The sequence below is a fragment of the Bombina bombina genome, chromosome 5 (assembly GCF_027579735.1).
Source record: "Bombina bombina isolate aBomBom1 chromosome 5, aBomBom1.pri, whole genome shotgun sequence".
NCBI classification, from domain to species: Eukaryota; Metazoa; Chordata; class Amphibia; order Anura; family Bombinatoridae; genus Bombina; species Bombina bombina.
The window spans coordinates 627,718,547-627,742,234 of record NC_069503.1 but is presented as its reverse complement, the minus strand read 5'-3'; the positions used below and the strand labels follow the sequence as shown (position 1 = coordinate 627,742,234).

The 23,688-nt window shown below is 36.1% G+C and overlaps 1 protein-coding gene across 1 annotated transcript in view; it reads left to right on the top strand.

Moving 5' to 3' along the window:
- The window catches only part of LOC128661578 (dynein axonemal heavy chain 5-like), a 671,317-nt gene that overhangs the window by 586,170 nt on the left and 61,459 nt on the right, over positions 1-23,688 (top strand). The window contains 2 exon segments of the mRNA XM_053715820.1: positions 255-443; positions 10,230-10,362. Of these exon segments, the coding sequence (XP_053571795.1) occupies positions 255-443; positions 10,230-10,362 (322 nt within the window).

Here is a 23,688-nt window from a genome sequence, read left to right as displayed (position 1 = left end):
TATCTATCTATCTATCTATCCATATATATCTCTGTTTATCAAACTATAGCTGTCCATTAGCCTTTCTAAATATATTACTGTCTGTCTAATCTATCTATAAAACCTTTCTGTCTTTCTATGTATTTAATCAATATAAATTTCAGTTTATCTGGCTATCTATCCATCCATCTCTCTCTCTGTTTATGAATTTATTTTATTATGTCAGTAATTACATATTCCACAATTTCCAGTTACACTCTTTTGTTTTCCTTAAGGTATTTGGGTTACACCCTAATGCAGATATAACCTACCAAACCAACATGGCAAATGAGACTTTAAGCACAATAGTTAACATTCAGCCCAAGGATAGTGGAGGTGGTGCCGGGGAGACACGAGAGACTGTTGTCCAGCGTCTTGCCAATGAGATGTTGGAGAAATTACCTACAGACTACATTCCTCATGAGGTACATTTGCAGCTTACTTGCGTATGTGCGTGTGAACCAGCATCCTGACATATGTGTCGTGTGTCTCTTCTATTCATAGACCTTCATTTAACCATTTGTAGTAAATTCAGTGCAGTTACTTAAAACGTCAGCTGTGCATGTCTATCCACTTGTTCAAAGCCCAAAAGAATTATATAAATATGTCCAGTTAAAACAGCAAATGCTTTTCCACATTTGTATCTTCTGTTAAATTGATTTATGTCTATTTTATTCTTGTAACATGATTGTTGTAGCCAATAATAAATTCACTATTTGCTGCTTGTGGCCTTGGGAACTGGCAGTAAACATACTGTTATTGTATAATTGTGGAACTGAACTTGACGTCTTTCAGCTTTCTAGATACGTATGTTATTCATTTATGGGCCTTTTCCATCTCTATCCGCCATCTGCATGCTAAAAGGGACATACAAACATTGTTATTACAATACTTTTTTTTATAGTATTGCAATAAATTAACATATCTGCTGAGTGTGAAAACTTTCTGAATATGTTAGCACTTTTGTTTGCTGCAATTCATTTTCAATGTCCAAACTTTATCCCAACACTTACTTTATCTTGAGAAACAAATCTTGGACTTGTTAGTAAAGTAGAGCAGATTTGTTAGTAAAACTTTCATAGTTTGGCAGTATCTTATCAAATCTGCTGAGGCCTTTAAGGGACAGATATGTGGCAGGGATACGCATATGAAGTTTGCAGAATTTGAAAAGCTGCATATACAGGAAAGGAAGGACATAAATAATGAATTATATATTCTGCATAATTAAACATTTTGGACCTGATTATGAGTAGAGCGCAAACATTTGCACACAAGCAATTAGGGGTTTATTGCGGGTGTTTGCACTCGTCGGGCTTACCGCTAGTATTACGATTTAAAAGTAAAGGTGACTGCTTGAGCGCAATCGCGATTTACACTAGAATAATAACTGCTTCCTCAGATTAACTGTTTTGCAAAACAAAAAAGTTGCACAAAACACATAAAAAAATACATTGCAAATTACAGTTACACTCATAATAACACTATTAAAAATGAATAAAAAAATATTGCACACAAAAGTTATAAAGGCTCAAAGATATGAGATTTCAGGTAAGGCAGCTGAAGGGCTTTAACATAGAGCTAAATATGTATGTGTATATACTATATATATATATATATATATATATATATATATATATATATATACTGTGTATATATATATATATATATATATATATATATATATATTGACTTCTATGGGGGAATACGTGAATGCACACATGATATTCTAACTTTGTTTTTTTTGCACTCATCGGGTTATCGTGAAAGAAAAAACAGTTTACTTTCAACTCATAATATGAGCGCAACTCGACGAGCGCAAAAAGCTTACTTCTAGTGCAATAAACGTTCAATCTGGCCCACTATGTGTTTCCTTACAATGCTTGCCACCCAGCTGATATTGGATATTAATGTCAAATTTATTCCAATTTAAAAACATATCAACATGTTGTCTACAAAAGTCTTTAAAATTAATTCTATATTACTTTTTTCAACTGGAATTAAATACCCAAAGGTTTGTAACTTTATATTAAGAGCATTATCAGTAATAAGGAAATCATACAGGCCATGGCATATATTTCCAAATCATTTGAGAGTATTTATTTTGAAACACACTCTTAAGTGGCATAATTACCTATTCCAAAATTAATAATGCAAATTAATTACTTACATGTAATTCTGGCAAAGGCAGAGACTATTGCCCTGCCAAAAAAAAGCTTATGAGCATCTTTTTTTATACAAAAGTCTTCATTAAAGTCAATGGGTATTTTTTCAATAAATTTATAAGCTATTCATCTTGAATTAATTCTACCGTTAAGGTGGCAAATCTATCCATATTGTTACACATACAGCTTAATTATCTAGCATAAAATCTATATTTTATGTCCTTAGCACATGCAAGCAGCTTCATAAACCACCTGTCACTTTTCTAAATAAATCAGACATAATATTGAAGTCATTGCTACACAGCTAAATGCTATCTAATATTGGCTGGTCATAGACTAGCTGCTGACCTCTGAGGCGTTATTAGAGGCTATTTAGCGTGATGATAACTAGTTTGGCTTTTTTTCTTTTTCTGTGGCATTTTGATAATTTTATCATAAAAATTGTTTTGCTTCAAGAAAATATCATTTGTATTTCATTTGTAAATGAAGAATGCAAATAGCTGAATATGGAGGTGAATTTTAAAGTTATAATTTAAATCCAAAAAAACGATTATGAGTATGGAAAATAGCTGATTATTAGTGACTAAAGTTAAGAGCTTTTTTTTTTTTTAAAGAAAAAAATATATAGAATGAGTCATTAAATACATTTTGACAGAGCAATAAGCCCAAATATTTGGCCTTCACTTAAAGGTATATAAAGCTTTTTGATTTAAAGGGATAGGGAAGTCAAAATTAAACTTGCATGATTCCCAGGGGTGAAACTACTGCCACTGCCTGCACTGATATCATGTGAGTGTGACATGATGCTTCACTAGTGTCTCTGACTACAGGGGTTAGTGTTTCTGTTTTACCCATTGGTGTTTATGTGTGTGTGTATGTATGTATGTATGTGACTGTGTGTGTATTTATGCATGTATGTGTGTGTGTGTGTATGTATGTATGGGACTGTGTGTGTATTTATGCATGTATGTGTGTGTGTATGTATGTGACTGTGTGTGTATTTATGCATGTATGTGTGTGTGTATGTATGTATGTGACTGTGTGTGTATTTATGCATGTATGTGTGTGTGTGTGTATGTATGTATGTGACTGTGTGTGTATTTATGCATGTATGTGTGTGTGTATGTATGTGACTGTGTGTGTATTTATGCATGTATGTGTGTGTGTGTATGTATGTGACTGTGTGTGTATTTATGCATGTATGTGTGTGTGTGTATGTATGTATGTATGTGACTGTGTGTGTATTTATGCATGTATGTGTGTGTGTGTGTGTATGTATGTGACTGTGTGTGTATTTATGCATGTATGTGTGTGTATGTATGTATGTGACTGTGTGTGTATTTATGCATGTATGTGTGTGTGTGTATGTTTGTATGTATGTGACTGTGTGTGTATTTATGCATGTATGTGTGTGTGTGTGTATGTATGTGACTGTGTGTGTATTTATGCATGTATGTGTGTGTGTGTGTGTGTATGTATGTATGTGACTGTGTGTGTATTCATACATGTATGTATGTGACTGTGTGTATGTATGTATGTGACTGTGTGTGTATTTATGCATGTATGTGTGTGTTTGTGTGTATGTATGTGACTGTGTGTGTATTTATGCATGTATGTGTGTGTGTGTGTATATGTATGTATGTGTGTGTGTGTGTGTGTGTGTATGTATGTGACTGTGTGTGTATTTATGCATGTATGTGTGTGTATGTATGTGACTGTGTGTGTATTTATGCATGTGTGTGTGCGTGTGTATGTATGTATATATGTATGTGACTGTGTGTGTATTTATGCATGTATGTGTGTGACTGTGTGTGTATTTATGCATGTGTGTGTGTATGTATGTATGTATGTGACTGTGTGTGTATTTATGCATGTATGTGTGTGTGTGTGTATGTATGTGACTGTGTGTGTATTTATGTATGTGTGTGTGTGTGTGTGTGTGTATGTATGTATGTGACTGTGTGTGTATTTATGCATGTACGTGTGTGTGTGTGTGTGTGTATGTATGTATGTATGTATGTGACTGTGTGTGTATTTATGCATGTATGTGTGTGTGTGTGTGTGTGTATGTATGTGACTGTGTGTGTATTTATGCATGTATGTGTGTGTGTGTGTGTGTGTATGTGACTGTGTGTATTTATGCATGTATGTATGTGTGTGTGTGTATGTATGTAACTGTGTGTGTATTTATGCATGTATGTGTGTGTGTGTGTGTGTGTATGTGACTGTGTGTATTTATGCATGTATGTGTGTGTGTGTGTGTATGTATGTGACTGTGTGTGTATTTATTCATGTATGTGTGTGTATATATGTATGTATGTGACTGTGTGTGTATTTATGCATGTATGTGTGTGTGTATATGTTTGTGGAACCAGCAAATGACAGACCTTGTTACTACAGCATGTGGGGGGGGGGGGGTAAACAGTGTCACTATACAGTACCACTATATACAGTATGGGGGGCTGGACCAAGTCACAGACTACTGTGGTCACTTTATAAAGTACTGGGGCGGGTAGGGTCAGGCCAGCCATCTCACCGGCAGATTACAGACTGTCACTGACTCACTATATACAGTACTGGTGGGTTAAACAGTGTCACTATATACAGTAATAGGGGGTCAGACCATCTCACAGACTGTGGGCACAGGGTACCTCCTTTTGCAGACATGTAATCTGATTCACATTATTTTCTGTGTTAATTGTAAAAAAAAAAAAAAAAAAAAAAGATATGTATTACATTCACTTGGGTTGGGGTGGGGGGGGGCCTTAGATTCTTGCACCTGGGCCCTGTGGTTTCTAGTTACGCCTCTGATGATTCCGATAGAGCATGTAATTTTAAGCCACTTTTTAATTCACTTCTATTTTCAAAAGTGCTTTGTTCTCTTAGTATCTCTTAGTATCTCTTGTTGAAAAAGAATATGTACATATACACCAGTGGGAGCTGCTGCTAATTGGTGCCTGCACACATTTGTCTCTTGTGATTGGCTAATTAGATGTTTTCAGCTAGCTGCCAGTAGTGCAATGTTGTTCCTTCAGCAATGGATAACACGAGAATGAAGCAAATTTGATAAAAGAAGTACATTGTAAAGTTGTTTAAAATTGTATGTTCCTTCTGAATCATAAAAGAACATTTTTGGGTTTTCTATCCCTTTAATAAGCATAATTTTTAAACAAACTTCTGAAATGCATTTGTACATTTTGGGCCAGTTTACGAGTGGAGCGCAAATTTGCTTTTTTGCAAGTGCAATATTTGACCTACACTTGTAATACCAGTGCATGCAAATGTGTGCTGGTATTACTAGTGGAGGGAAATTGCATGGAAGCTTTGCGCTCACAAAGGTGTGCTTCCATAGGCTTCAATGGGAGCCTCTTTTTTAATGCCAATAGTCACGGCAGAGAACCTAGGGCAGTGATGGGGGGTAAGTCATGCAGCCTTGGGCAGTATATTTAAAATATATATGAATATATACATAAATATCTATGTGTTTATATTTGTATATACACATATTAACACATAAATATATATGTATATAAGAATATACATATATATTTATAGTAACAACACAGTCCCCATAGACCATTATGTGTTTTCAGTGCCGTTTTTTTTTTTTAACACCCCATATCCACACACTTTAACCCCTTAAAACTGCTTTGTGCAGTTATATTTTAAAAAAAAAAAATGTTCTTGATTTTTATTAATAAAAAGGAACACAACTCTTTATTTTGGGGGCAATTGGGGGCCATTTTTTAAATTAACCAGAGGTCTGACCTCTGGTTAATTTTCGAAGTGCAAAGTGCAGGCTCGTTGTAGCATTAACCAGCCACTTGTAATGGCTGGGTATTTATCGTGCGCCAGTAAACAGGCAAATTTACCCATTACGTGTGATCGTTAAAATAGCGCTGCACTTGTAATCTAGACCTTTATAGGAAATTATGCCATCTGTATAGATTCTTTGAGCAAGAAAAAATATTTTAAAAGACACTAAGGTTGTTTTTTAATATGAATTTGTACATGTATTAATAAAAAAAAAAAAGTTATGTTAAGAAAAAACAAAACTGTTTGTCCACTCAAATTTTCATCTTTTTTATAAAAAAATAAAACAAAAGTGTCACAATAGATATTGATTTAACACATTATATTAACACTTGCTATCTCCAACTACCAATTAGAACGTAAGCTCTATAGGGAGTAGCATGTGGGGGGGGGGGGGGTAAACAGTGTCACTATACAGTACCACTATATACAGTATGGGGGGCTGGACCAAGTCACAGACTACTGTGGTCACTTTATAAAGTACTGGGGCGGGTAGGGTCAGGCCAGCCATCTCACCGGCAGATTACAGACTGTCACTGACTCACTATATACAGTACTGGTGGGTTAAACAGTGTCACTATATACAGTAATAGGGGGTCAGACCATCTTACAGACTGTGGGCACAGGGTACCTCCTTTTGCAGACATGTAATCTGATTCACATTATTTTCTGTGTTAATTGTAAAAAAAAGAAAAAAAAAAAAAAGATATGTATTACATTCACTTGGGTTGGGGTGGGGGGGGCCTTAGATTCTTGCACCTGGGCCCTGTGGTTTCTAGTTACGCCTCTGATGATTCCGATAGAGCATGTAATTTTAAGCCACTTTTAAATTCACTTCTATTTTCAAAAGTGCTTTGTTCTCTTAGTATCTCTTAGTATCTCTTGTTGAAAAAGAATATGTACATATACACCAGTGGGAGCTGCTGCTAATTGGTGCCTGCACACATTTGTCTCTTGTGATTGGCTAATTAGATGTTTTCAGCTAGCTGCCAGTAGTGCAATGTTGTTCCTTCAGCAATGGATAACACGAGAATGAAGCAAATTTGATAAAAGAAGTACATTGTAAAGTTGTTTAAAATTGTATGTTCCTTCTGAATCATAAAAGAACATTTTTGGGTTTTCTATCCCTTTAATAAGCATAATTTTTAAACAAACTTCTGAAATGCATTTGTACATTTTGGGCCAGTTTACGAGTGGAGCGCAAATTTGCTTTTTTGCAAGTGCAATATTTGACCTACACTTGTAATACCAGTGCATGCAAATGTGTGCTGGTATTACTAGTGGAGGGAAATTGCATGGAAGCTTTGCGCTCACAAAGGTGTGCTTCCATAAGCTTCAATGGGAGCCTCTTTTTTTAATGCCAATAGTCACGGCAGAGAACCTAGGGCAGTGATGGGGGGTAAGTCATGCAGCCTTGGGCAGTATATTTAAAATATATATGAATATATACATAAATATCTATGTGTTTATATTTGTATATACACATATTAACACATAAATATATATGTATATAAGAACATACATATATATTTATAGTAACAACACAGTCCCCATAGACCATTATGGGTTTTCAGTGCCGTTTTTTTTTTTTAACACCCCATATCCACACACTTTAACCCCTTAAAACTGCTTTGTGCAGTTATATTTAAAAAAAAAATGTTCTTGATTTTTATTAATAAAAAGGAACACAACTCTTTATTTTGGGGGCAATTGGGGGCCATTTTTTAAATTAACCAGAGGTCTGACCTCTGGTTAATTTTCGAAGTGCAAAGTGCAGGCTCGTTGTAGCATTAACCAGCCACTTGTAATGGCTGGGTATTTATCGTGCGCCAGTAAACAGGCAAATTTACCCATTACGTGTGATCGTTAAAATAGCGCTGCACTTGTAATCTAGACCTTTATAGGAAATTATGCCATCTGTATAGATTCTTTGAGCAAGAAAAAATATTTTAAAAGACACTAAGGTTGTTTTTTAATATGAATTTGTACATGTATTAATAAAAAAAAAAAAAAGTTATGTTAAGAAAAAACACAACTGTTTGTCCACTCAAATTTTCATCTTTTTTTATAAAAAAAATAAAACAAAAGTGTCACAATAGATATTGATTTAACACATTATATTAACACTTGCTATCTCCAACTACCAATTAGAACGTAAGCTCTATAGGGAATAGAGTCCTTTACTCCTTCTGTATTAACTTGCCTTCTCTGGCTTATTATTGTAGCCCTTATATAGCACTGCAAATCTGTTGTAGTATTATATATAAAGATAATAACAATACATATGAAATAGTCATACAGTATAGGTGCCTTCCAAAATGTAAACATTTGCTACTAAAACATTTAATTAAATAAATAAAAAAAAGGCAATGAGAGTCAAATAACTTACAGTATTTTGTATGTGCTATATATATATATATATATATATATATATATATATATATCACAAATTGGTGAGAGTCAACAAGCCATCACATGTAAGATTAAAGTCCAGCCTTCCAGGAGGAGCCTCCTAGTGGACTGGAGCTTAATCCCACATGTGATGATTCATGGACTTTCACCACCATGAAAGTTAATATATCTGTTAAGCATACATTTAGTTTTTTTCTGTAAGGATGCCATATATCTTTTTTTTTTTTATTGAATGTGTTAGTGGATTATTTAAGATAAAGCAAGTAGACTATATTTAAAAATATTTTCCTAGATTTTAATATTACTTAAAGGGACAGTCTAGTCCAAAATAAACTTTCATGATTCAGATAGGGCATACAATTTTAAAAAAACTTCACAATTTACTTTACAATTTTGCTTTGTTCGCCTGGTATTCGTAGTTGAAAGCTAAACCTAGGTAGGCTCATATGCTTATTTGTTAGACCTTGAAGGCCGCCTCTTATCCAAATGCATTTGAAAGTTTTTCACAGTTAGACTGTACTAGTTCATGTGTGTCATATAGATAACATTGTGCATACTCCCATGGAGTTATTTACAAATCTGCACTGATTGGCTAAACTGCCTGTCTGTCAAAAGTCCTTAGATAAGGGGGCAGTTTGCAGAGGCTTAGATACAAGGTAATCACAGAGGTAAAATGTGTATAAATATAACTGTGTTGGTTATGTATAACTGGGGAATAGGTAATTAAGGGATTATCTATCTTTTAAAACAATAAACATTCTGGTGCAGACTGTCCCTTTAAAGATTAACAAATTATTTTCTAATAAAAAATAAAATAGTGATGTATCATTACTTCATGGCTGAAAAAGTATACTTTCAGAACATCAAGCAATATTTAATTGACATAATACTCATATGCTAAATCAATTGAAACTGATGCAGTATAACCGTAAAAAGCTGACAGGAAAATATCACCTGAGCATCTCTATGTAAAAAAGGAAGATATTTTACCTCACAATTTCCTCAGCTCAGCAGAGTAAGTTCTGTGTAAAAAGTTCTACTCAGCTGCTCCCAGCTGCAGGTAAAAAAAAAAAAAATGAAGAAATGAACAGCAGCCAATCAGCATCAGCAGTGCTGAGGTCATGAACTCTTACTGTGATCTCATGAGATTTGACTTAACTCTCATGAGATTTCATAGTAAGCTTCCTTTACCTGATTGGTGAAATAATATGAGAGTGCACGATGCTAGTCCCTTCAGATGTCCCAGGACAAACACACTAAAATGCTGCTTAGAAATCCTTTACAATGGGAGGTGGCTACTGAGGAACTTTTGAGGTAAAATATCTTTCTTTTTTACATAGAGATGTTCAGGTGATATTTTCTAATCAGCTTTTTACAGCTATGCTGCATCACTTTCAAGTGTTTAAACATTTGGGTATTATGGCCCTTTAATGACTTAAAGGGACACTCAACTCAAAATTATACTTTCATGATTCAGATAGAGTATGTAATGTTAAGCAACTTTCTAATTTACTCCTATTATAAATTTTTCTTTGGTCTCTTGGTATCTTTACTTAAAATAGCAAGAATGTAAACTTATAGAAGCCAGACCATTTTTAGTTCAGCACCTTGGGTAGTGCTTGCTGATTGGTGGCTACATGATAGGAGTAAATTAGAAAGTTTCTTAAAATTGCATGCTCTATCTGAATCATGAAAGAAAAAAAATTGGGTTTCATAACCCTTCAAGTAAAATAGTTATATATATTTAAAACATATCCTCAACGAATGACTTAGTTTTATTCTCTGCTCCTAACTTGACCAATCATCTATCTTTCAAACCCACAGGTTAAGGCACGACTGCAGAAAATGGGCCCAATACAACCTATGAACATATTTCTACGGCAAGAAATTGATCGTATGCAACGTGTAATTGCCCGAGTGAGGAGTACACTAACTGACCTAAAGTTGGCAATTGACGGTAATGGGCTTTCCAAACTGTATTCTTTTCTTAAAGGGATATATAACCCAACATTTTTCTTTCATGATTCAGATACAACGTGTAGTTTTAAACAATGTTTTAAATTACTTCTGTTATCAAATTGTATTTGTTCTCTTGGTATTCTTTGTTGAAAATCAGGACGGTACGCTCAGGAGGGTTCACTAATCAGCAATTTATATAGCAGCAGTTTTACAAGAATGTTATACATTTGCAAGAGCAATAGAGGGCAGTACTTTTTCCTGACATGTAGTGCTCCAGACGTGTGCACGCTACCTACCTAGGTGTCTTTTTAACAAAGAATAACGTGATTGAAGCAAATAATAATAGAAATATATTGGATTTTTTTTTTAATTGTATGCTCTGTCTGAAACACAAAAGAAAAATGTTGGGTTTCATGTCCCTTTAAGAGTCCTTTGGTGTTATTTCCCCATAATCAATGCTATCTTGCAGGATTTAATCAATGCAGGTTTTAAACAAAACAAACAAAATACATATGTCTAATCAAACTCAAAATGAAGATACTATTAAACGGGACATGATATTAAACGGGACATGATATTAAACGGGACATGATATTAAACGGGACATCATATTAAACGGGACATGATATTAAACGGGACATGATATTAAACGGGACATGATATTAAACGGGACATGAACATCAAAATGTAACATATAGTTCAGATACAACATGCTACTTTAAGACACTTTTCAAATTACTTCTATTACCAAGTGCTCTTTCTTCTCTTGGTATCCTTGAAAAGCATACCTAGGTAGGCTCAGGAACAGCAATGCACCACTGTGAGCAAACTAATGATTGGTGCTTACACACATATGCCTTTTGTCATTGGCTCACCATATGTTTTCAAGCAGGTCTAAGTAGTGTATTGCTGCTCTATAGCTGACTTAAACACATAGGGGACAATCACAACCCTTAAGAAAAAGTATAATCATTTTTATACAGGAAAACACCATTAAAGTCTATGGGGATTTTATAGATAAAATGTTTTTTTTTAAAGGATTCTGATTGACTCCACAGTTATAAACAAGCAATGGTACACTAATAAATTGTTCTCACACAGCTATATTTCCTTTTTTTGCACTGGTATGTCCCTTTAAATAATACCTTATTATTATTTTATTGTATTTTATTATTTTTTAATATTATAATGCACACTCCAGTTAAATCATTAAAGGACCACTTAATACAGTAGAATTGCATAATTAGCAAGTGCATAATGAAAAGACAATGCAATAGCACCTACTCTGATTTTTAAATTAAGCATTAGATATTTTTCTCTGACAAATTTATATTTTCTCCCATTTTTCTGCTCCCTGTATCATGTGACAGTCATCAGCCAATCACAGACTAGTATACGTATACCCTAAGTTTGTGCACATGCCAAGTAGGATCTTGTTCCCCAGAAAGTATGAATATAAAAAAAGACTGTGCAAAATTTGTTTATGGAAGTAAATTGGAAAGTGTCTTAAAACTGCATGTGCTTTCTGAATCATAAAAGTTTATTTTGACTTGAGTGTCCCTTTAACACATATAAATAGCAAGGGATTATATATTAAAAGGAGTTTAAATATTTCAAGCATACCCTATAATGCCTGCAAAGTGAGTTCAAAGTTGAAGCATTTATTTCAGGCTGATACTTTATCATTAAGCAGCATCAATATGATTCTAAAAATGGGTGACAAATATAAATAAAGTAATAGTGGTTTGTTTGCTACTTGGAACAGAGTGATTATGCTGATCCTGTTAGCAAAAGCACAAAACTAAATAGTAAGAAACACATTTCAGAGATGAATTCCTCCCATTATTTGTATTGTGAAATATGACTGTAAATAACTTGGTTCTTAGGGCACAGTTAATCATTTTTTTGTGTATTTTTGATGGCACACAGTACAGGAAGACAGATGAGAACATAATAGTTTAACACAGTGAACTAAACATATTGTTTTCCAATTTGTATTATAAAGCCATTTGCTTGCTTGATCCAGCACATATTGGTCTTTTTATTTTCACATTTGTTTGCTCTAGCTATGAATCAGTGGAGAAAAATCATAGGTAAACCCCCCAGGAGTATAGAAAATATATGGAACATATAGTAAGTTATTTACCTAGGTGGATAGAGGCCTTGACACAGCACCTAGACAAATGCTATACGTAACTCTTTATATAAACACGTTTTTGCATTATAATGTGATTAAAAGAAATGCTTCTTCTAAAATGTATTTCTGTTTTTTCAGTACCATATGCACATATGGTGTGATCTACCCAATCCCCAGTATTCGAGCACCACACCTTTTTAGAGAGTCAGCAGTGGCTTGGATGACACAAATGAAGTCTTCACTGATGCAATACAGACCACCGCCAGCTCTCTGAGCAGATGTGGTGTTTGAATCCTGATCTAGTTACACATAGCTGCTGAAACACTAATACATTTTACTACAAGCATTTTTGCTAATGGAAGTACATTGCAAAAATGCTTCTGTTAAGAATTTAAAAGCACCCATGCACATTTCAATGTTGACCTTTCTGTCCCTTTAATCTAACTGGATGCATATGAGATACTGCTGGGTATTTTGTGTGTTGTGTTTGAATTTTTTTTTTAAATAAAATATACACACATTAATTCATTCATATATACATTTGGATTTATATATATATATATATATATATATATAAAATTACAAGTCAATGGTAAAGTGCATTAACCAAGAGAGAGCTAGATTACAAGTGGATTTCTAATTTGTCACTCGCCCGTAAAAAGGCAAATTTACCCATTTACGGGTGCATGATAAATAACCAGCCATTACGAGTGGCTGGTTATTTCTACTGTGAGCTTGCAGACCTCTGGGTAATTTTAAAAATGTGCCCCCCCAAAAATAACCCCTAAAACTTCACTAAGCAGTTTTAGGGGTTACTAAGATGTGGGGTACTTTGCAGTCTATGGAGACTCTGGGCTCCATGTACGAAGCAGAGAAAGCTGCTCAGAGCCCTTGCAGGGCAGGTTTGCATATGTGAGCCAGGCCTGTTTCCCACAATGTAAGAAGTAGCGGTCATTAGACAGCTGCTTCTTACACCCTACGTCACCTCTGAGGTGGCGAGGAAAAATCACAAATTGCTTGCTCTCTGTGATTGACGGCCCCTTCAGTCATGCGATTGGTTGTGCAAATAAAGGGGTGGGCATTACACACTCTGGTGAGTGTGTAATGATACATACGGGCAAACGGATCAGTAGATCCGCTGCCCGTGTGTAGCGAACGCAGCAGACAGTACATGGAGCCCTTTGTGTTCGCTATAAATATATATGTACAGTATATGCTTATATATATATTTATGTATTAATATGTGTATATGTGCTTTACTAGGTTCTCTTGCCGTGTCTCACGGCATGAGAACGAGGCTCCCATTGGTTCGTCTATTGCAATCTGGTCCTATATGTATTATATGTAAAACTGTAGTTAAGGGAATATGACAATCAAGCTTAAATTCAAATAGAGCATGACAGATCAATTTGATATAATTTTACAATTTACTTCTGTTATCAAATTGACTTTGTTCTATTGGTATCCTTTGCTAAAGAGCCTACCTAGGTAGGCCTAGGAGTGTTCATGTGTCTTGAGCACTATATGGCAGCAATGTTTGCAACAATGTTATCCATTGCTGAGCACTGTAGGGCAACAGTGTTTGCAACATTGTTTTTCCTAACAATGTTGCAAGTTTGCAACATTGTATAACAATGTTACATATATTGTTGTAAACACTGCTGCCATGCACTGCTCAAGATATGTGCATGCTCCTGAGCCATACCAAAAGAATAAAATAAATAATAATAAAAGAAGTAAATTGAACATTTTGTTTAAAATTGCATATTCTATTTAAATCATGAATGTTTAATTTCAATTATAGTGTCCATTTAATCTTTTAATTCCTATTTTTATTATTTTTATTTATTATGAAAGACTTATATTGTTTCCATAACTCATTTAAAACAGCAACATAATTAGCGTGAATTGTTTATTCCTGGCAATATTTAATATCTGCTAATTAGTGCAAGCTGTAGTTCAGCTTGCAGAAGAACATAGCTTTGAAGGAAGACTAAAACCTCAGTATTATGTGTAACCCCTTAATATGCCCTGTACGTCGCTTGTCTTTTCAATGGGGCTTTTTTAAAAAAAAGAAAACACTGTCTCGCCGCTATTTGGGAGGCATGCGGGAGGGAGGCCATAATAGCGCGGTATTGCCGCTAGCAATGAGACCCGTGCTAGAGTACACTGTGGTCATTAAGGGGTTAAATAAATTGGACTTAACTGGTTTGGGGATAGCTTAAAGGGACATGAAATCCAATCTGTTTTATGGTTTAGATTGAACATACAATTTTAAGCAACTTTCCAATTTATTTCTATTATTAATTTTGCTTCATTGTCTTGGTATCCTTTATTGAAGGAGCAGCAATGCAGTACTGGGAGCTAAATGAACACATGGATAAGTTAATTACAGCAGGACATCAATCAGCAGCTAGTTCCCAGCTCCTATGCCTACCTAGGTATGCTTTGCAACAAAGGATACAAAACAAACAAAGCAAATTTTATATTGGAAGTAAAAGTTGTTTAAAATTGTATGTTCTGGGGGGGGGGGGGGGAGCCATCGGCCGAAGAAGCTAGACGTGCCTAGACAGAGCTCCTGACTTTCGAGTCTTAATATGTAGTATATTACAACTTTGTTAGCCTTACTAACCCTGCTTTACTATCAAAGAGCCCATCGATACTTATGCAGGAGCGCAGGGCAGACAAAAATCTATGCGGTGAGTGCACTTTGAGCCTCAGATTTACAACTTCGTCACCCAACGAACATCGCCATCTTAGCTTCCGGGCCCTCCTTTAGCGGGACCTGAAATTGACTGAGAAACCGGAGGCCTATAAATCATCACCTCCTGAGCTTTTGAGCTTAAGTAGCCACTCACCATCTGCATTATTGGTGGTAACGGCGGGCGATTTGCGGGCAGTTTACCTGCTGCACCTGAAGTACAGCACTAACATGGAGGCCTGGGAGCAGTCTACGCGGCAACTTTTAGATGAGCATTTCCAGAACCTCGAAGCAGATCTTACCTCCTTCATTACAGCTTTGATGCTGCGATCGGAGCCGGCTGCGGCAGTCTCGCATTTGCAACAGCGCGATGCTGTTTGCGCCTCACCTATACTGGCATCCAAATCTCAGGAGGAACCTGACTCTGCCGTTGGCGGCTCGCTTACAAAGTCCCTAAGCTCCGGTTCAGAGAAGAAGATCGGTGTGGTGAGTCTTGCTGGAGGGGTCCCGGTGGTGGCTCAAAGTGCTGATGATGGGTTATTAAAGTTGGGGAGACCTCTGCTGCAGAAAGCAATATCTCCATGTGAGTGCGTCACTAGTCAACATACCTCCTTGCATGGATCTGAACGCGTAGAGACTCCTGTCCTAGTTATAGGCCTGTCAGCTTATAAGATGCCAGAATTTGCAGCTGCTAAAGTGACCCCATGGACTGTACACGATCCTTTACATGCTATGAGGTTGTGTCTCTGTAGCGAAGATGACATTATGTTAACGCTGTGCTTGTCCTATCATGAAGTAGGCTAAGTTGACTGCATATGTTGTTTCATGAGTTAATGGACAGTGCACTTAATAAAGCCAACTCTTCTATCTCTATACTTTACACTCACAAGTTTGGTTAAAGTTATCGGTTATGTTGTACATGTCAACCTGAGTTTTGTGTTGGAGGACATGGGATCCTCTGGTACATACTTATCAGTTTGAATTTAATTTTGACCCTTAATGTAGTTGTTTGAGTGAATATGTTAATATCCTGTTTAATAAGCTGTCATATTTTGTTATTTAAAAACTCCACATCGTGCTTATTTTTCATAACATTCAATTTATGGAGTTTGTAACCTGAGATCATCTCTATAATACACTGCCAGTTCCCTTGTTAAGCCTTGAAGGTTGCAGTGAGGTCTGAGGATATGCCCACTTTACAGCTCTGGACATTCTAGTTAGGGTGTCATATACAAGTAATAATCCTTTACTATAGCATATTATGGGTTGTTATAGCCTCCTTTCCCTAGGTGCTGTTCATATATGACCTTCTGTTCCTGGATGGTGGGCCCACTCCGGGAGTTAGAGTATTTTGGTTCTTTAGGAGGAGCTATTTAATGGTTTAAGTGACACCCATCTATTTTTACCTGGTTCCGAACTCCTATAGTCTGTTCAGTACCCTGTCCCTTAATAATGCCAAACACTGCTTATTTATACTGGGAACTGTTACCTGTATTTTACTTACCCTTCTTGTTTACCAGATAGCATTAGGTTATCACATACCCAGGTTTAATGATTTGAGCACTATATTTTCAGCATTCTACTCCTAAAATTTAGAGTCTGTACAGTTGATCATCTATAATACCTTACTCAGTTTAACCCACTCTGCAAATGGAATTTAGACAGTCATGTCAAACAGCTTTAGAAGATTATTGATATTGTATTAGCTGTCCTAACCAAACTTTCTTACATGTATAAATATTTGGTGCACACGGATGATAGTCAGACATCTTATCTGCTTACCATATGCAACTCATCACCTCCTACCCCCCCACCCCACATAATAAACATCCCTTAGCAGGAGGATTAAATCAATTAAATATTGGCACCACAGCTCATTTCCTAGTCCTACAGGTACTAGAATGGGACATGCAGTCTTGTATCAAAACGCCCCTTAGATGCCTAGCTCGGGCTGGACCTGCCAAAGCCCTACTATCTCCTAGCCATAATACCCCCCGCGACTCATGTTACCCATTACAATTGGTGTAGTTTAGTCCTTAGACCTCTCTAAATTGAGTGCAATCACAATCCAGTATACAATCAGCTAACTATCGCATATAACAGCTGACAATTTATGCACTCACGAGTCTTCCATCTAGACCATTAAACTTGAATTACCACCTCCTCCCCCCCCCCCCTCCCTCCCTTTTTTACTTAATGTGCCTCCTGTAGTAGGAGGATTAAGTAAGCGGTTTCTCTAACCTATACCGCACCCCCAAACTCTCTATAAGTATGCCCTGCTACATAACTGAATACAACATTTATCCCTTTTTTTTTTCTAATTTAGCAGGATGGTTTGATTGTATCGCATTTAAATATATAGAAATATAAAATTACTATAACTTTAAAAAATAAATAAAACTGAGGTAAATAGCATAAGATCCATGAGTGATCTCCTACATAGTTTGTAGCCCCCTACCATGGTAAAACTCACACTTAGTCAGGGGTCCAAGAGTGGCCCTTTTTTATAAGAGGAGAGGCTTAAATCATCACAGGCAAGACTGTATTGTGTTCTTACAAAACTTTTTTATTTTTCTAACCTTATTTACTTTGTTGTTATACCAGTTTATATCACTGTTAACACTTTGCAGCATTTTTACTATATGATGAACCTTGCACTATGTTACTTGTGATGGCACTTATGGAATATTTTACATATCTTATTTGTATACCAAACTTTACCTCAATAAAAAATAATAAAATAAAAAAAATAAAAATAAATAATAATTGTATGTTCTATTTGAATCATTAAACAAACATTTTGGGGTTTATGTGCCTTTAAAAAAAAAATTAATATGACATCCTTATATTTCTCTTTTCAGAATCTCACTTTGTTCAAGGTGAATATTACCCAGAACATTAAAAAAAAAAGCATAAAACAAAGACAAAACACCAGCTCAATCAGCTACTTTCATATTTTTTAATAACATTCGGCTAGATTTAGAGTTTGGCGGCCAAAGGGGTGCGTTAGCTACGCATGCTTTTTTTCTCCCGCACCTTTTAAATACCGCTGGTATTTAGAGTTCACAGAATGGCTGGGTTTTCATTGCGTTAGGCTCCAAAAAGGGAGCGTAGAGCATAATTTAACGCCACTGCAACTCTAGATACCAGCGGTGCTTACGGACGCGGCCAGCTTAAAAAATGTGCTCGTGCACGATTCCCCCATAGAAAACAATGGGACAGTTTGAGCTGAAAATAAACACCTGCAAAAAAGCGTTCAGCTCCTAACGCAGCCCCATTGTTTTCTATGGGGAAACACTTCCTACGTCCGCACCTAACACTCTAACATGTACCCCGAGTCTAAACACCCCTAACCTTACACTTATTAACCCCTAATCTGCCGCCCCCGCTATCGCTGACACCTGCATATTTTTTTTAACCCCTAATCTGCCGCTCCGTAAACCGCCGCTACCTACATTATCCCTGTGTACCCCTAATCTGCTGCCCCTAACACAGCCGACCCCTATATTATATTTATTAACCCCTAATCTGCCCCCCACAATGTCGCCTCCACCTGCCTACACTTATTAACCCCTAATCTGCCGAGCGGACCACACCGCTACTATAATAAAGTTATTAACCCCTAATCCGCCTCACTCCCGCCTCAATAACCCTATAATAAATAGTATTAACCCCTAATCTGCCCTCCCTAACATCGCCGACACCTAACTTCAATTATTAACCCCTAATCTGCCGACCGAATCTCGCCACTACTGTAATAAATGGATTAACCCCTAAAGCTAAGTCTAACCCTAACACTAAAACCCCCCTAAATTAAATATAATTTTTATCTAACTAAATAAATTAACTCTTATGAAATAAATTATTCCTATTTAAAGCTAAATACTTACCTGTAAAATAAACCCTAATATAGCTACAATATAAATTATAATTATATTATAGCTATTTTAGGATTAATATTTATTTTACAGGCAACTTTGTATTTATTTTAACCAGGTACAATATCTATTAAATAGTTAATAACTATTTAATAGCTAAAATAGTTAAAATAATTACAAAATTACCTGTAAAATAAATCCTAACCTAAGTTACAATTAAACCTAACACTACACTATCAATAAATGAATTAAATACAATACCTACAATTATCTATAATTAAACCTAACACTACACTATCAATAAATGAATTAAATAAAATACCTACAAATTAATACAATTAAATAAACTAACTAAAGTACAAAAAATAAAAAAGAACTAAGTTACAAAAAAATAAAAAAATATTTACAAACATTAGAAAAATATTACAACAATTTTAAACTAATTACACCTACTCTAAGCCCCCTAATAAAATAACAAAGACCCCCAAAATAAAAAAATGCCCTACCCTATTCTAAATTAAAAAAGTTCAAAGCTCTTTTACCTTACCAGCCCTGAAAAGGGCCCTTTGCGGGGCATGCCCCAAAGAATTCAGCTCTTTTGCCTGTAAAAAAAACACATACAATACCCCCCCAACATTACAACCCACCACCCACATACCCCTACTCTAACCCAAACTCCCCTTAAATAAACCTAACAATAAGCCCCTGAAGATCTCCCTACCTTGTCTTCACCTCACCGGGTCCCGATCTGTCTAGAAGAGGGTCCGAAGTCTTGATCCAAGCCCAAGCGGGGGGCTGACGAGTGACGTCCATCCTCGGGCTGAAGTCTGGATCCAAGCGGCGGTTGAAGAACTCCATCATCGGGCTGAAGTCGGAAGTCCATCATCGGGATGAAGTCTTCTATCAAGCCGCATCTTCAATCTTCTTTCTTCCGGAGCGGGGCGGAGCCATCTTCTTCCAAGCCGACGCGGAACATCCTCTTCAACCGACGCCTACTCGCCGAATTACGGTTCCTTTAAATGACGTCATCCAAGATGGCGTCCCTCGAATTCCGATTGGCTGACAGGATTCTAACAGCCAATTGGAATTAAGGTAGGAATATTCTGATTGGCTGATGGAATCAGCCAATCAGATTCAAGTTCAATCAGATTGGCTGATCCAATCAGCCAATCAGATTGAGCTCGCATTCTATTGGCTGATCGGAACAGCCAATGGAATGCGAGCTCAATCTGATTGGCTGATTGGATCAGCCAATCGGATTGAACTTGAATCTGATTGGCTGATTCTATCAGCCAATCAGAATATTCCTACCTTAATTCCGATTGGCTGATAGAATCCTATCAGCCAATCGGAATTCGAGGGACGCCATCTTGGATGACGTCATTTAAAGGAACCGTCATTCGGCGAGTAGGCGTCGGTTGAAGAGGATGTTCCGCGTCGGCTTGGAAGAAGATGGCTCCGCTCCGGATGAAAGAAGATTGAAGAAGCGGCTTGAGAGAAGACTTCATCCCGATGATGGACTTCCGACTTCAGCCCGATGATGGAGTTCTTCAGCCACCGCTTGGATCCAGACTTCATCCCGAGGATGGACGTCACTCGTCAGCCCCCCGCTTGGGCTTGGATCAAGACTTCGGACCCTCTTCTGGACAGATCAGGACCCGTGAGTTGAAGACAAGGTAGGGAGATCTTCAGGGGCTTAGTGTTAGGTTTATTTAAGGGGGTTTGGGTTAGATTAGGGGTATGTGGGTGGTGGGTTGTAATGTTGGGGGGGTATTGTATGTGTTTTTTTACAGGCAAAGGGCTGAATTCTTTGGGGCATGCCCCGCAAAGGGCCCTTTTCAGGGCTGGTAAGGTAAAAGAGCTTTGAACTTTTTTATTTTAGAATAGGGTAGGGCATTTTTTTATTTTGGGGGGCTTTGTTATTTTATTAGGGGGCTTAGAGTAGGTGTAATTAGTTTAAAATTGTTGTAATATTTTTCTAATGTTTGTAAATATTTTTTTATTTTTTGTAACTTAGTTCTTTTTTATTTTTTGTACTTTAGTTAGTTTATTTAATTGTATTTATTTGTAGGTATTGTATTTAATTAATTTATTGATAGTGTAGTGTTAGGTTTAATTGTAGATAATTGTAGGTATTTTGTTTAATTAATTTATTGATAGTGTAGTGTTAGGTTTAATTATAGATAATTGTAGGTATTGTATTTAATTAATTTATTGATAGTGTAGTGTTAGGTTTAATTGTAACTTAGGTTAGGATTTATTTTACAGGTAATTTTGTAATTATTTTAACTATTTTAGCTATTAAATAGTTATTAACTATTTAATAGCTATTGTACCTGGTTAAAATAAATACAAAGTTGCCTGTAAAATAAATATTAATCCTAAAATAGTTACAATATAATTATAATTTATATTGTAGCTATATTAGGGTTTATTTTACAGGTAAGTATTTAGCTTTAAATAGGAATAATTTATTTAATAAGAGTTAATTTATTTTGTTAGAATAAAATTATATTTAACTTAGGGGGGTGTTAGGGTTAGGGTTAGACTTAGCTTTAGGGGTTAAAAAAATTATTAGAGTAGCGGTGAGCTCCGATCGGCAGATTAGAGGTTAATACTTGAAGTTAGGTGTCGGCGATGTTAGGGAGGGCAGATTAGGGGTTAATACTATTTATTATAGGGTTATTGAGGCGGGAGTGAGGCGGATTAGGGGTTAATAACTTTATTATAGTAGCGGTGCGGTCCGCTCGGCAGATTAGGGGTTAATAAGTGTAGGCAGGTGGAGGCGACGGTGAGGGGGGAAGATTAGGGGTTAATAAATATAATATAGGGGTCGGCGGTGTTAGGGGCAGCAGATTAGGGGTTCATAGGGATAATGTAGGTGGCAGCGGCGTGCGGTCGGCAGATTAGGGGTTAAAAATTTTTAATAGAGTGGCGGCGATGTGGGGGGACCTCGGTTTAGGGGTATATAGGTAGTTTATGGGTGTTAGTGTACTTTAGAGCACAGTAGTTAAGAGCTTTATAAACCGGCGTTAGCCCAGAAAGCTCTTAACTACTGATTTTTTTCTGCGCCTGGAGTTTTGTCGTTAAATTTCTAACGCTCACTTCAGACACGACTCTAAATACCGGCGTTAGAAAGATCCCATTGAAAAGATAGGATACGCAATTGACGTAAGGGGATCTGCGATATGGAAAAGTCACGGCTGGAAAGTGAGCATTAGACACTTTAATGACTGGCTCCTAATACCAGAGGGCGGTAAAAACCATCGTTAGGAGCCTCTAACACTGGTTTTGACGGCTACCTCCCAACTCTAAATCTAGGCCCATTATATTTAATTTATTTTCAGGCAGTTATGATGATACTATATACAAAAATAGAAAAGGCAGCACCAGCATTAAATTCAAAAAAACTAACTTTATTCACTTACAGGCAAAACAGGTGTGACATAGAATGAACATCTGACGCGTTTCACGCCCCCTAGTGGCGTTTCATCAGAGACTACAGGTGTTCCTAAACATGGCCCTCTTATACTGGGACATATTAATTGCATATTTAACCCCTTAATGTCAAAAAACAAGCAAACATTAAAAGTATATGTGTTTAACATAAAATATGCTACAGTTTACATTATCCTATATCCATTAAAACTGAATCAAATAGAAAGAACAGTTATTAAATTTTATTTGCAGGGCTGTTTTGGAAAATGACCTCTAATCATGTTGGTATCTGAGTATTTGAATATTTCTCATATCCCCTATACATAAATTCTGGGGAATTATATTTGATAGATTTTTAAGGTGGTATTACAAATATTAAGATACATACAATAAAGTTATACAATAGACTATTAGTTCCATATAAATTTCCCCAAATGTTCCCATTATCTAAATAATCTTATCAATTCATTAGGAACTATTTTTGATACTAAAATGTATCTAGATACGTGCTCAAGAATTGGAAAGAAGGTTATTGGAGAGAGGTTACAGTAAGAGAACGATTAAAAAAGCAAAATATAGAGCAGAAGAAACAAACAGACAAGAACTGTTAAAGAAGAAATACAGACCTGGAAGCGATATTCCAAGACTAATAACAACATATAATTCCCAAAGTAAAATGGTTAATGAAATTCTGAACAAACATTGGTACATTCTGAGATCTGATCCTATGTTAAAAGATATTATAGGAACCAGACCCTCCATTTCATATAAACGGACACGTAACATCAAGGATATGATAACCAGTAGTCATCTTCAGAGGCATAAAACCAAAACAGCATTGGCACCAGGATCACATAAATGTGGTAACTGTAGTACATGCAATATGTAATCAAATCCGATCATGTAATAGATCAATTTCAAAACAAACACGCCATCAGAGATTATATCAGTTGCCAAACGGAGGGAGTAATATATTTACTCATATGTAAATGTAAAAAATTTTACATAGGGATGACGACACGGAAATTAAGAGTGAGAATCATGGAACACCTATGTAACATCAGAAACGCTGAGAAAGATAAAATAGATGGTAAAACTCTAACAAGTGTCGCATATCATTTCCTCCAATACCACAAAGCCAATGCTGAAGAATTACAATGTAAAGGCATT